At 45.2% G+C, this 13,698-nt stretch overlaps 1 protein-coding gene across 8 annotated transcripts in view; it reads left to right on the top strand.

The window, feature by feature from the left end:
* The first annotated feature begins 12,096 nt into the window (after positions 1-12,096).
* Crtc1 (CREB regulated transcription coactivator 1) overlaps positions 12,097-13,698 on the top strand; it is a 77,755-nt gene continuing 76,153 nt past the window's right edge. For 7 of the 8 annotated variants that reach the window (XM_045150931.1, XM_045150915.1, XM_045150905.1 and 4 more), the window contains exon 1: positions 12,097-12,244. In XM_045150931.1, coding sequence (XP_045006866.1) covers positions 12,119-12,244 — 126 coding nt within the window. In that variant the 5' untranslated portion in view covers positions 12,097-12,118. The remainder of the gene's footprint in view (positions 12,245-13,698) is intronic. The other variant, XM_045150935.1, reaches the window with a different exon arrangement.

The raw sequence follows: 13,698 nt of genomic DNA, 5'->3' as shown, positions 1-13,698 counted from the left end.
CTCATGCGGGAGAGGTGGCGGAAAGAATGTAAGACTCAAAGGAAGGGTAGGACTTCGTACAACGTGCTCCCTCCAGACACAAAATGATCTGGATATCCATGACCTCATAGTGCCTGACACTACCTACAGAAGACCATCATAAGAGGAGGAAAAAACCATGACATCAAAATAAAAGAGACTGATTGAGATAGGGAGGGGATATGATGGAGAATGGAATTTCAAAGGGGAAAGTGGGGGGGGGGTGGGGAGGGAGGGTATTACCATGGGATACTTTTTATAATCATGGCAAATGTTAATAAAAATTGAGAAAAAAAATAATATGGCGAAGAGAGGTTATTTCCAGGTTTTGTCTATTTGATGTTCTAAAGGCTTCTTGTAGCTGCATTAGCATCTCTTTCCCCATTTGGGGGAGGTTTTCTTCTATGATTTTGTTGAAAATGCCTACTATGCCTTTAGAGTGAAATTCTTTTCCTTCTACTATACCCTGAATTCTTATGTTTGATCTCTTCATAATGTCCCGAATAACTTGAAATTCCCATTCATACTTTTGAATTAGTTTGTTTTACTCTTTGTTGGACTGTATTAGATCTGCTTCCTGGTCTTATAGTTTAGATATTCTGTCCTCTCCTTCATCCATTCTACTGGTGAGATTTTCTATAGAGTTTTTTTTTTTTTTTTAATTTTATTGACTGTGTTCTTCATTGCTAGCAGTTCTGGCTGGTTTTTCTTTATTATTTCTATTTCCTTATTTATGTCTTGTATTGACCTCTTTATTTCATTAAATTGGTGTCCTGTGTCATCTTTGATTCCTTTGATTTCCTCTTTCATTCCTTTAATTTCCTTTTTGACTTCTTTAAGCATATTTATAATCATTCTTTTGAAATCTTTCTCAGGCATTTCCTCTAACTCATTCACACTAGAGGTCATTTCTGATGTATTAATACTTTTTGGTGGATTTATATTGTTGATTTTTGGTGTTTCTTATGTTATAATGTACATATTTCTGCATATTAGATTAATTTAATGCTTGGATTTTTCTAGTTAGCTGCAGTATTATTAGATGTATCAATCAATCTGATGTTATATGTCTTCAGGGTAGGAACTTAAGGTGTTAGGTGTGGATCTTAAGACTGTCAGAGTATCTACAAATGTGACCCTTGATGATGGGTTTGCCTGCTATGAGAGTATTCATGTAGGCTGAGTGGAACAAAATACAGGCAGCTTCTAAAATTTAACTAAGCAATGTACACAGAGTATTTATGCAAGAGTAGGTATTATAACAACCAGATCCTCTAACAAAGTCACAGTCCCTTAGGGTGTGTATTGCTTCACACCCTTAATCCTGTCAACTAGGAGGTTAAGAGTTCTGGTCTGTTAAGAGTTCCAAGTGAGCTTGTAACCAAGTGAGACCCTTTCCTAATGAACAACAGAAGAGGAAAAAAAAAAAACATTATAAATCAGGAAGCAACAAATGACAAGTCCCAAATATAGGTTAAGAATGGCAAATCTACCATTGGAAAAGAAGAAACAATTTCTGTTATTTTTGACAGGTAGTGATCGCATTCCTATCTTTGGGATGAAGAGTCTGAAACTAGTCATTCAGTCAACAGGAGGTGGTGAGGAATATCTCCCGGTTTCCCATACATGTTTTAATCTTCTAGATCTTCCAAAATATACAGAAAAAGAAACTCTACGCTGTAAATTGATCCAAGCTATTGATCACAATGAAGGTTTCAGTTTAATATAACTTGGGAATTTTACCTGTTTAGTGCAAAAGCATTAAACTACTTGTTTGTGGTGGATTCAACAGTGACAGAAGTACCATGAAAATTTTTACTTGCAAAATGTTCACAAAATTCAAGTTTGGAGGAAAGCCAAAAAATATTAAAGAAAAATGAACTGTTGATACTAAACTTACTGTACAGAACCGTGAATTTTTCCCCTCCTAATAAATACTGTAGTATTGTGAATACATTAAAGTTTTACTAAAATGAATTTTAAGAGTTTGCATATTTCAAAAATGATCTATGTGTGGGTGCATGGAAATGTATGTTGCTTCAATCACTGGGTGAAAAAGCCTTTAACTTTGGCCTGCAATAGTTACTTGATTATTTTTCCATTTTGTAAATAATAACTTTTATAATAAAATAGATATGTTCAAATAATAAAAAAAAGAATGGCAAATCTGACCATCCATCAGATTTAACATATAATTTATCCTGATATGGAAGGTGCAATTAGCACTTCTGATTCAAGCCTATATACCAGGCTTATTTGGTGGGTACTGACCTGGTGTAATCCCAGTTACCTTTTCAGATGATTTTGGTCTCGGTTATGCTGTGCTCCTGCTTGGGTCCCTCTTTGGTGCACTGTGGGTTCAAGTAGGCTGGCTGGGTTGGTGCTCTGGTCACCAGTACTATGATCTCCCTTACCCAGATCTCTGGTGCTTGCTGGTGCTTGTGCTGGCTGTGGATGAGGGGAGGCTGTGGATGGTGGCTCTAGTTCTCCTGCTGGCCCACGTGATCCTCTGCCTTGTGATCTGCTTCTCTGTTGGTTGCTGTGGTCCTCCCTTCACATTTCTTGAGTTTGCAAGGAGCTCCAGTATCAGTGGAAAATCCCCTCACCTGGCTTTTCCTGCGGCTCAAGCCAAGCCTTGCAGCTGTGGCCCCGTGGACCTGCTGCCACTGCTGCTGAAGCCACTTCTTCCTGCCTTTGTGGGCTCTAAATGCTCTGGATCTCTCCTACTTCTCTGCTACAGCTGGGAGTTTCTTAAACACCTCACTTTTTAGTAGAAGAGTGTATTTTGCTGGGTTTTTTTTTTTTTTTTTTTTTTGGCTTTTTCTCCCCTGGGGCTGCTTTGGCATGGTTTCTATACTGCCATCTTTTTTTTTTTTTTTTTTTTTTTTTTTTGGTTTTTCGAAGTAGGGTCTCACTCTGGTCCAGGCTGACCTGGAATTAACTCTGTCATCTCAGGGTGGCCTTGAACACATGGCAATCCTCCTACCTCTGCCTCCCAAGTGCTGGGATTAAAGGTGTGCGCCACCACACCCGGCTTATACTGCCATCTTAACCAGAAGACCTATTTATTGGTTTTTTGAGGTAGGGTCTCACTCTAGCCCAGGCTGACCTGGAAATCACTATATAGTCCCAGGGTGGCTTTGAACTCATGGTGATCCTCCTGTCTCTGTGTCCTGAGTGCTGGGATTAAAGGTGTGTGCCACATGTCTGGCTTATTTTTAAATTTATATGTATGTATGTATGTGTGTATATATATATATGGAGAGAGAGAGACAGAATTGGCACACCAGGGCCTCAGCCACTGAAATCAAACTCCATATGTATGCGCCACCTAGTGGGCATGTGCGACCTTGTGCTTGCCTCATCTTTGTGTGTCTGGCTTATGTGGGATCTGGAGAGCTGAACATGGGTCCTTAGGCTTCACAGGCAAGCACCTTAACCTCTAAGCCATCTCTACAGCCCTGCTTTCTTTTAAAAATTATTTATTAGAGACAGAGGGAGGGGGGTAGAGAGAGTGAGAAAGAGAATGGGTGTATCATGGCCTCTAGCCACTGCAAACGCACTCCAGATGCCTGCGCCACCATGTGTATCTGGTTTATGTGGGACCTGTAGAATCAAACCTGGATCTGTAGGCTTTGCAGGCTAGTGCTTTACTGCTAAGCCATCTGCCCAGCCCTAAGCAGTTTCTTTGGAGCCTTCATGCTCTGTAAGTAAGCCCTCATCCTGGGGATGAGGGAAGAGCAATCAAGGAGTAATTTTGTTTCTTTGTTTTTTCAAGGTAAGGTCTCACTCTATCCCAGGCTGACCTGGACTTCACTATGTAGTCAGTCACAGGGTGGTCTTGAACTCTTGGTGATCCTCTTACCTCTGTCTTCTGAGTTTTTTATTTATTTTTTTATTTTCTGAGGGAGGGTCTCACTCTAGCCCAGTCTAACCTGGAATTCACTATATAGTCTCATGGTGGCCTGGAACTCACAGTGATCCTCCTACCCCTGCCTCCTGAGTACTGGGATTAAAGGCGTGTGCCACCATACCCAGCTTTTTGTTTTGTTTTGTTTTGTTTTATGAGGTAGGGTCTCACTCTAGCCCAGGCTGACCTTGAAGTCATGGCAATCCTCCTACCTCTGCCTCCTGAGTGCTGGGATTAAAGGCATGTGCCACCATGCCCTGCTGCCCATTGCAATATCCTCCCTCCCCCCACTTTCCCCTTTGAAACTCCATTCTCCCCCTCTCAATCAGTCCCTCTTTTATTTTGATGTCATCATTTTTCCCTCCTATTATACTAGTCTTGTGTAGGTTGTGTCAGACACTGAGAGGTCACGGATATCCAGGCCACTTTGTGTCTGGAAGACAGCATTGTAAGCAATCTACCCTTCTTTTGGCCCTTACATTCTTCCCACCACCTCTTCTAAAATGGACCTTAACTAAGCCTTGGAAGGTGTGATAGAGATGTGTCAGTGCTGAACACCTCTGTCACTTCTTCTCAGTAATATGATGCCTTTTGAGTCTTCCTAAAGGTCACTGCCATCTGAAAAGAGAAGGTTCTCTAACAAAAGTAAGAGTAGCATTAATATATGGGTATGAACATTAAGAAAAATGCTTATTGGCATTGGCTGGTGTCTGGCTAAATGCATATATTATGCTCACCAAACTGCCCAATAAGCACTTCTCTTAATGTTCATACTCATATACTAATGCTACTCTCACTTTTGCATTAGAGAAACTTCTCTTTTCAGATGGTCGTGACCTCTGAGATGACTCAAAAGGCACCATCATGCTGAGAAGAAGTGAAAGAGGAGTTCTCAGCACTGACACATCTGTATCACACCTTCCAAGGCTCAGGTTCCATTGCAGAAGAGGTGGTGGAAAGAATGTTAAGAGCCAAAGGAAGGGTAGGACTGCTTAAAATGTAATCTTCTAGACACAAAGTGGCCTGGATATCCATGGCCTTGCAATGCCTTGTACTACCTACATAGGGCCCTCATAATTGGAGGAAAAGATGATGACATTAAAAAAAAGACTAATTGAAAGGGGGAGAGGATATGATGGAGAAGGGGAAAGTTGGGGACGGAATTATCATGGTCTATTGTCTGTAATTATGGAAGTTGTGAATAAAAAATTAAAAAAACAAACAAAGAAAAACCAACAACAACAAAAAAGGAAAAGTCATTACTGAGCAATTTGGTGAGCATAATCTATGAATTTAGCCAGACACCAGCAGGTGTTAACACTCCTAGGGCTTGTGACGTTCCCTGTCATATGTATTCCCTCCTGTGGAGTGAGCCTTCAGTCCAATTTAGAGAGCAGTTGATTTCCCCATAACAGACAGGTCACTATTGTACCCGTTGGCTCATTTGGCCTGGCTGGCCCAACTTAAGGTTTGCAGTGTCCACTGCTGCTTATCTCCACTGATGACCTCCCTGTCCGATAGGGCTGCATGCCAGCTTTCCAGCTTCCTGCCAGATGATCTACATGGAGGAGGTTTTCAGCTCAGCTCCAGCAGGATTTCTCAGTGACCTTGCAGCCCAAGTATGTGGAGTCTTCAGCAATAGGGTCTTACCATCTATTCCTGGTGGGAAACTAAGAGCCTCGACAATAGCCTATAATTTTGGGGGCATCAGAGAATTCCCTAGCTAACAACTCATGGGAAGGTATCTCATCTCTGGCACTAAAATTTTTCTAGTAAGAATCTGTGGCTCCTGGATGCACCATTGTCCAAAAAAGGAGGTTTCTATATGACTTATACATAACCTCTTAGATTTTGATTAACCTTCCCCCCACCCTTCCTTTACTCAATCTCTTCCCCTGACCTCACTTAGGCCATTGCACCTCCAGTAATCTGTTTTTCCATATATGCATATATGTATGTATGTATGTATGTATGTATATGTATGTGTGTATATATATGTATGTATGTATGTATGTGTATATATATACATATATATATATATATATATATATATATATATATATATATATATACACACACACACACACATATTCCCTTAAGTCTTCTCTTCCCCTCCCTCTCTTATAGCCCCTTTCCAGCTAGTTTACGACCTCTGCTACTGAATTTTACTCCAATTCACATACAAGTCCACACATTTGTAGCTACGATCCACATATGAAAGAGAACATGTGGCGTTCTGGGCCTGTGAGGCTTTTTTATTTTTATATATTTGAGAGACAGGGAGATTGGGTACACCAGGGCCTCTAGCCACTGTAAACAAAGTCCAGACACATGCGCCACCCTGTGCTTTATGTGTATACTGGGGAATTGAACCTGGGTCCTTTGGCTTTGCAGGCAAGTGTCTCAACTGCTAAGTCATCTCTCCAGCCCAAGACACATCTGCTGTGGTTTATGAAGACCACAGGCTGCTCTTACTTCAGCAGACTGACCACCCAGTAGCAGCTTGTTTTATTCTTTTTTAATTTAATTTTTTTATTTAAGAGTGACAGAGAGCGAGAGCGAGACAGAGAGACAGAGAGGCATGCCAGGGTCTCCAGCCTCTGCAAACGAACTCCAGATGCGTATGCCCCCTTGTGCATATGGCTAATGTCGGTCCTGGGGAATTGAGCCTTGAACCAGGGTCCTTAGGCTTCACAGGCAAGCACTTAACCACTAAACCATCTCTCTAGCCTGCTTGTTTTATTTTTATTTCTTCTTTTGAGGTACATTCTCACTCTAGCCCAGGCTGACCTGGAATTCACTATGTTAGTCTCAGGGTGGCCTTGAACTCATGGTAATCCTCCTATCTCTGCTTCCCAAGTGCTGGGATTAAAAGTGTACATCACCATGCCCAGCTGTTTTTTTTTTTTTTTTTTTTTTTTTTGAGGTAGGGTCTCACGTTATCCAGGCTGATCTGGAATTCACTATGTAGTCTCAGGGTGGCCTCAAACCTACCTCTGCCTCCCGAGTGCTGGGATTAAAGGCGTGCGCCACCACGGCCAGCTCCCAGCTGTTTTTATTTGTGAGTGTGTATGTGCTGTGTATGTATGTATGGGCATGCATGTTTCATAGCACACTTATGGATGTCAGAGGACAACGTTGGAGTGACGGTCCTCTCCTTCCACCTTGCTTGAGACAGATTTGTTTTGCTGCTGGGAAGGCCAGTGTAGCCGGCCTGTGGCCTTTGGGATTCTCATGGCTCTACCTCCCGATATTGTAAGTGCACTGGGAGTATAGACACATGTGTCACTTTGTCTTGTTTTATGTGGGTGCTAGGGATTTGAACTCCAGTCAGCAAGCTTGCAGAGCAAGTAAGTCCCTTTGACCTCTGAGACATCTCCCCAGCCCTACTTTATTTCTTTCTGAGATAAGGCCTTCCTATATAGTCAAAGCTGACCTCCAGGTCCTCCTGCCTCAGCCTCCCATGTGTTGGGATGACAGGAGGTGCCCTCACACCTCACTGGCAGATTCCCTTTGAAGAAGAGGAGGGCTCTGGATCAGGTTCTCTCTGTCTTCCAATCCCCTCCTACAGCCTGGGGTCAGTGGCCCACAGAGGAGGGCCTGGGTCACCTCAGGCTGTTGCTCAGTGAACAAGCTGGCACTTCCCTGTGACTCACTGTTAGGGATTAGGAAGGATTAAGTTACTTAAATTACAGACCAGGCTATGGGGTGAGGAGGGTCAGGAGAAGACTCAGCCTTGTGGGGGCTGACATGACCTCATGTGGGGACATGGCTTCTTGCTATCTCCTCCACCCAGCTGCAACAGGCTCCCTCCAAATCTAAGTGACAGAGCAGTTGGTATTTAAGCAACCATGTTAGTTAATTTCACTGAAGCCTTCTGAAGCTGACTTTGTGTTCTAGCCCTGGCTTCACATTTGATCTGCTAGGGGCAGCTGCTGGTCCTGGCCCTGCTCTGTCTCCGTCCTCTGACTTCATGGGATGGTGACAAGAACTAGAAGGCACATAGATGCCCACTCTATCTTGCCCCTATAGGTCAAAAGCTGTGATATTGGGCAGTGCCAAGGACAGAAAGTGGACTTCAAATAAACTTGTGCAAAAAGACAACTTTTTTTTTTTTTTGGCTCATATAACTAAAAAGGCAGGTGTATTAGTTTCTGTCCTTGTTGCTGTGACCAAATACCTGATCAGAAGTAAGTTAAGGGAGAAAGGGTTTATTTTTTGCTCATGATTTGAGGATGGAAGACATGGTTGGCAGAAGTGTGAGACAGCTGGTCACATTGAGTCTGCAGTCAGGAAGCAGAGAGAGAGGAATGCTGGTGCCCAGCTCACTTTCTCCTTTTTATTCAGTCTGGAACTCCAGCTCATAGAATGTTGCTGTCCACATTTAGGATGGGTTCTCCCACCTCAACCTAATCTACTGTGAACTAAAGTCCCCAGAAAAGCACTGCATCTACGGCACCTACTTCCAATAGGGCTGCATGGGCTGATAGAACTCCTGTGATCATAGAGACAGAATGTTACAAAGTTACCATGGGCTAAAATTACCTTTAACCCCTGCAGTGGTTTGATTCAGGTGTCCCCCATAATCTCAGGTCACCAACTGGTGGCAATTTTGGAATTGGAGTCTCCTGGAAGTGATGTATTATTGGGGGTGGACTTATGGGTGTTATAGCCAGCTTCCCCTTGCCAGTGTCTGGCAAACTCTACTGCTGCTGTTGTCCACCTGATGTTGGCCAGGAGGTAATGTCCACCCTCTGCTCATGTCATCATTTCTCCTGCCATTGTAGAGCTTCCCCTCAAGTCTGTAAGCCAAAATAAACCCTTTCTTTTTACAAGCTGCTCTTGGTCAGGTGCTTTCTGCCAGCAACATGAAGCTAACTACAACAACCCCTTAATAGTCATTTATTGTCTACTTCTGTGTCTGAGCTAACATCCTGGTGACTATCAGATAAGCAGGTGTGATCTTTTCAAAATGTACTGACAGGCTACCAGGGGCTGAGAATGTCAGCAGATAGCATCTGAAGCCTATGGTGGAGATTTTCTCACTTTGCTCTAACCCGCCTACCTGATGGTGGGCCAATATATTTGAAATTGCCTTGATTTATGACTTTCTTCTCTTCTGTAACTACAAAACCTTCATGAAATTGTTAACATGTTGGAACATGGAATTATGTTAACCTAAATCTGTGTTCCTGGGCCATGGTCACTCATATGTGGCCCCAATATAAATTACCTCTTATCTCCTTTGAGTTGAGAGCTGTGTCTTTGCATTTTATTTTATTTTTCTTTTTTTGTTTTGTTCATTTTTTTTTTAATTTATTTATTTGAGAGCGACAGACACAGAGAGAAAGACAGATGGAGGGAGAGAGAGAGAATGGGCGCGCCAGGGCTTCCAGCCACTGTAAACGAACTCCAGACGCATGCGCCCCCTTGTGCATCTGGCTAACGTGGGACCTGGGGAACCGAGCCTCGAACCGGGGTCCTTAGGCTTCACAGGCAAGCGCTTAACCGCTAAGCCATCTCTCCAGCCCCTTTTTTTTGTTTTTTCAAGGTAGGGTCTCACTCTGGCTCAGGCTGACCTGGAATTCACTATAGAGTCTCAGGGTGGCCTCGAACTCATGGTGATCCTCCTACCTATGCCTCCCAAGTGCTGGGATTAAAGGCATGCACCACCACGCTGGGCCTTTTTTTATGTTTTTTTTTTTTTTTTTTTTTTTTTTTTTTTTTTTTTACGAGCGAGAGCCAGCAAGTGAGAGAAATGACATGCCAGGACCTCCAGCCACTGCAATCGAACTCCAGACATGTGTACCACCTTGTCACCTTGTGTCTGGCTTATGTGGGATCTGGGGAGTTGAACACGGGTTCTTAGGCTTCACAGGCAAGTGCCTTAATCACTAAGATAAACTTCTAGCCCAAGAACTGTGTATTTTGCATTGATGCTTGGATCTCCCTCACAAACATGGCCAGAGATTTGTTTCCACATTGATTTAAAATCCTGTCAAGTTGACAGTTGGGATTAACCATTATGGTAGGGGCACAGCTGGGTCTCAGAGCTCTGACAAAGTATTCTGCTACCTTTTGGCAAGATCTCTGGTACTGCAAACTTGGTTTTATTATTTTTAAATATTTTAGGGCTAGAGAGATGGCTTAGCAGTTAAGCGTTTGCCTGTGAAGCCTAAGGACCTCGGTTTGAGGCTCAATTCCCCAGGACCCACGTTAGCCAGATGCACAAGGGGGCACACGCGTCTGGAGTTCGGTTGCAGTGGCTGGAAGCCCTGGCACACCCATTCTCTCTCTTTCTCTCTCTTTCTCCCCCTCTTTCTCTGTCGCTCTCAAATAAATAAACCAAAAAAAATTAAATATTTTATTTATTTGACAGAGAGAGACAGAGATGCATATGAGAGAGAGAGCATGGGTGCACCAAGGCCTCTAGCCATTGTGAATGAACTCCAGATGTATGGGCCACCTTGTGCATCTGTCTTTATGTGGGTACTGGGGAATCAAACCTGGTCTTTGGCTTGTAGGTAGGTGCTTTAACCACTAAGCCATCTCTCCAGCCCTTAGTTTTATTATTGTTTACTTTTAAATATATTTTACTTATTTATTTACTTATTTGAGAGAGAGAATGAGCATGCTAGGGCCTCCAGGCACTGCAAATGAACTCCAGACATATGCACCCCCTTGTGGATTTGGCTTATGTGGGTTCTGGAGACTTGAACCAGTATCCTTTGGCTTTGCAGGCTTAATCACTAAGCCATTTCTCCAGCCCATGGTTTTATTTTTTTGAAACAGGATCTAGCTATGTGTATCCCAGGCTAGCCTCAGACTTGTGGCACTCCCGCGTGCTGTGTAGACAGGCTCGAGGTACCATGCCTGGCACAGGGATTGTATTAGCCTTGAAACCAACCCTTCTTGAAACCAACTGTTTAAAGATAAAGAGATCTTCTCTTTCTCATATTCAAACAAAAGTCCAAGATTTGCATTACATGTTTGGCCTGACCCAATCGTGACAGAGGACAATGGTCTGTGAGGATTAGCCAAGCCTTCCATTTATGAGTATTTATGAGGAGTAGGGAGGGCAGTCCTTTCCACACTGCAGACTATTACTGGAAGGACAGTCAGTACCAAAAAGGGTAGTGGTGGGGGAGTGCTTATTGGGTAAAAATTAGAAGTCTGTGACAGTGGTCACTGCTGTGTTGATGCACGACTGGCATCCCAGCACTCAGGAGTCTGAGGCAGGAGGACCCCATGAATTCCAGGCCAGCCTGAGTTGCATAGTAAGACCATTTCAATAAACAAACAAAAATTTAGGTGGTACAGTGGTGCCTGCCTGTCATCACAACACTCAAGGAGGCTAAGGCAGAAGGATTGCTATGAGTTTGAGGCCAGATTGGGTTACATAGTGAGACCACGTCTAAGAAAACAAAAACAACAAAAGAACTTGTATGTACAAGAGAAATAAAGCAATGGAACCTATACAAGACATACCAAATGAAATACGTTTGTGTGCCTTTCATATGGATTTTTTTCTTCCCCCCTAAAACAGGGTCTCACATAACCCAGGTTGGCCTGGCACTCAGTTAAGGAGCCCAAGATGATCTTCAATTCTGGATTTTCCTGTCACCATCTCACAAGTGCTGTGCACCAACACACTCGATCTTTGCAGTGCTAGAATGGAACCCAGGCCCTCACACATGCTAGGCAAGAGTTCTACCCACCGAAACACAGCCATATCTTGAGTAAAGAATGGAAGTCTTGAATGAGTGTCCAACAACTTGAACGGGTTTCACAGGGACAGGTGGGAGCCCAGGCTTAGGCTAGAGGCATGCCTTGTGCCACTTTCGTGAACTAGCAGGGAGAGGGTCCAGCTGTGTTCCCTTTGGGGTCTCCAGCCACTCGTGGACCTTCCTGGACCAACAAGCAGGCGGCTGCTGTCCAGCGGGCCGGGCGAGGCTCAGTGCGCCTGCGCAGAGAAACTACCTCTCCCGCTAGTTCCCAGCTCAGTTTCCAGGCGTGTGCATGCGTAGTCGCCTACGGGTCGCGCGTCGTTCCTATGCGCGTGCGCCGCTCTCACGCCTGCGCACCGCTACTCGCTCGTGGGCTCAGAAGGCGCGTGCGCAGTGGCGAGGGCGAGTGGGAGGGGGCCGAAGAGGAGGAGGAGGAGGAGGAGGAGGCGGCGGCGGTGAGAAGATGGCGACTTCGAACAATCCGCGGAAATTCAGCGAGAAGATCGCACTGCACAACCAGAAGCAGGCGGAGGAAACAGCGGCCTTCGAGGAGGTCATGAAGGACCTGAGCCTGACGCGGGCGGCGCGGGTGAGGGCGCGGGTGAGGGGAGGAGAGGGCGGGGGCGGGGCTGCGGCCGTGGCAGGTGTCTCTATCAGTGCTACCTGAGAGGACGTGTGACCCCCATCATTGCTGGCTCGAGAGGACAGGTGGGCCTCATCATTGCTACCTCAGGAGACAGGTGTCCCCATAATTGTTACCTGAGGGGACAGGTGTCCCCCATCATTGTTGGCTGTCGGGGACAGGTGTTCCCTATCATTGCTGGCTGGAGGTGACAAGTGTCCCCCATTATTTCTGGCTTAAGAGGACAGGTGTCCCAATATTGCTGGCTGGAGGGACAGGTGTCTCCCATCATTGCTGGCTGGAGGGGACAAGGCATCCCCAGCTTTGTGACTGCAGAGGACAGGTGTCTCCTATCATTGCTGGCTGCAGGGGACAGGTGTCCCCCACCTTTTCTGGCAGCAAGGGACAGGTGTCCCCCATCATTACTGGTTGAAGGGGACATGTGTCCCCCATCTTTGTTGGCTGAAGGGGTCAGGTGGCCCCATCAATGCTGGTTGGAGGGTACAGGTGGCCCTGCTCATTGTTGGCTTAAGCAGACATGTGGTTCCTGTATTGTTACCTTAGGGGCAGGTGTGTGTCTCTATTGTCATCTCCTGTGCTTTCCTTGGGTGTTGAGGTAGGGACAGATGTCCCCATTTGAAGAATGAAGCAGGACATTTGTCTTTCCTCTCAGACACTAGTGTTACCTCTCCTGCGGTGATGATAAGGGTCAGGATGGCAAGTTGGGTTGTGTCCTGGAACCTGGCATGGGGATAGCTGCCCCTTCCCCCTGCAGCCCCTGTGATGGGGACCAGATGTTATTCTTCCATGGGTGACAGGAGACAGCTGGCCACAGACCCAGGCTAGGGGGATCATTTCACCTCAAGTGGCTTGACACATTTGTGTGCAGGGTGGGCCAGGCTCCTGACTGCAGTGGGCTGTGGCCCCAACCCTGACTTTTCTGGGCCTGTGTTCTGTGGCCCAGTAATAAGGCCTGTTTGCTCCAATGTCCAGTGTCAAATGTGTTGAGCCAGACTTTCCTAGGTGGTCAAGGAGCTTTGCAAGGGGTGGGCAGGGGGAAGAGGAGGATGTTCATGAAGCATGGGATCTTCATCTTGGAACCTGGAATCTTGGGGATGATGTGGATGGAGTGGGGCAGGAATCTTGGGGATGATGTGGATGGAGTGGGGCTGCAAACATGGACTCTTTGCATGCAAATCCCACCAGCTGTCTGACCAGCCCAGGAAAGGTTTGCACAGCTTCTGAGTTTCAGGTGGAATTTCCAGGGCAGGTGATTTTACAGGTAGTTGCTGATCTTGCTGAGATTGCGACCTCATAGAGGAGGACACATGTATTGCCTTGTGCATTTGTTGGGCACGTATTGATGGTGGGTTCACTGTCGACCAGGCCCTGCTCCCAGTATACTTAGTGTGTTCTGTGTT

The sequence above is a fragment of the Jaculus jaculus genome, chromosome 1 (genome assembly GCF_020740685.1).
Source record: "Jaculus jaculus isolate mJacJac1 chromosome 1, mJacJac1.mat.Y.cur, whole genome shotgun sequence".
NCBI lineage: Eukaryota > Metazoa > Chordata > Mammalia > Rodentia > Dipodidae > Jaculus > Jaculus jaculus.
Note: the sequence above shows the minus strand (reverse complement) of the source record. Positions and strands in the feature narration are given on the sequence as shown.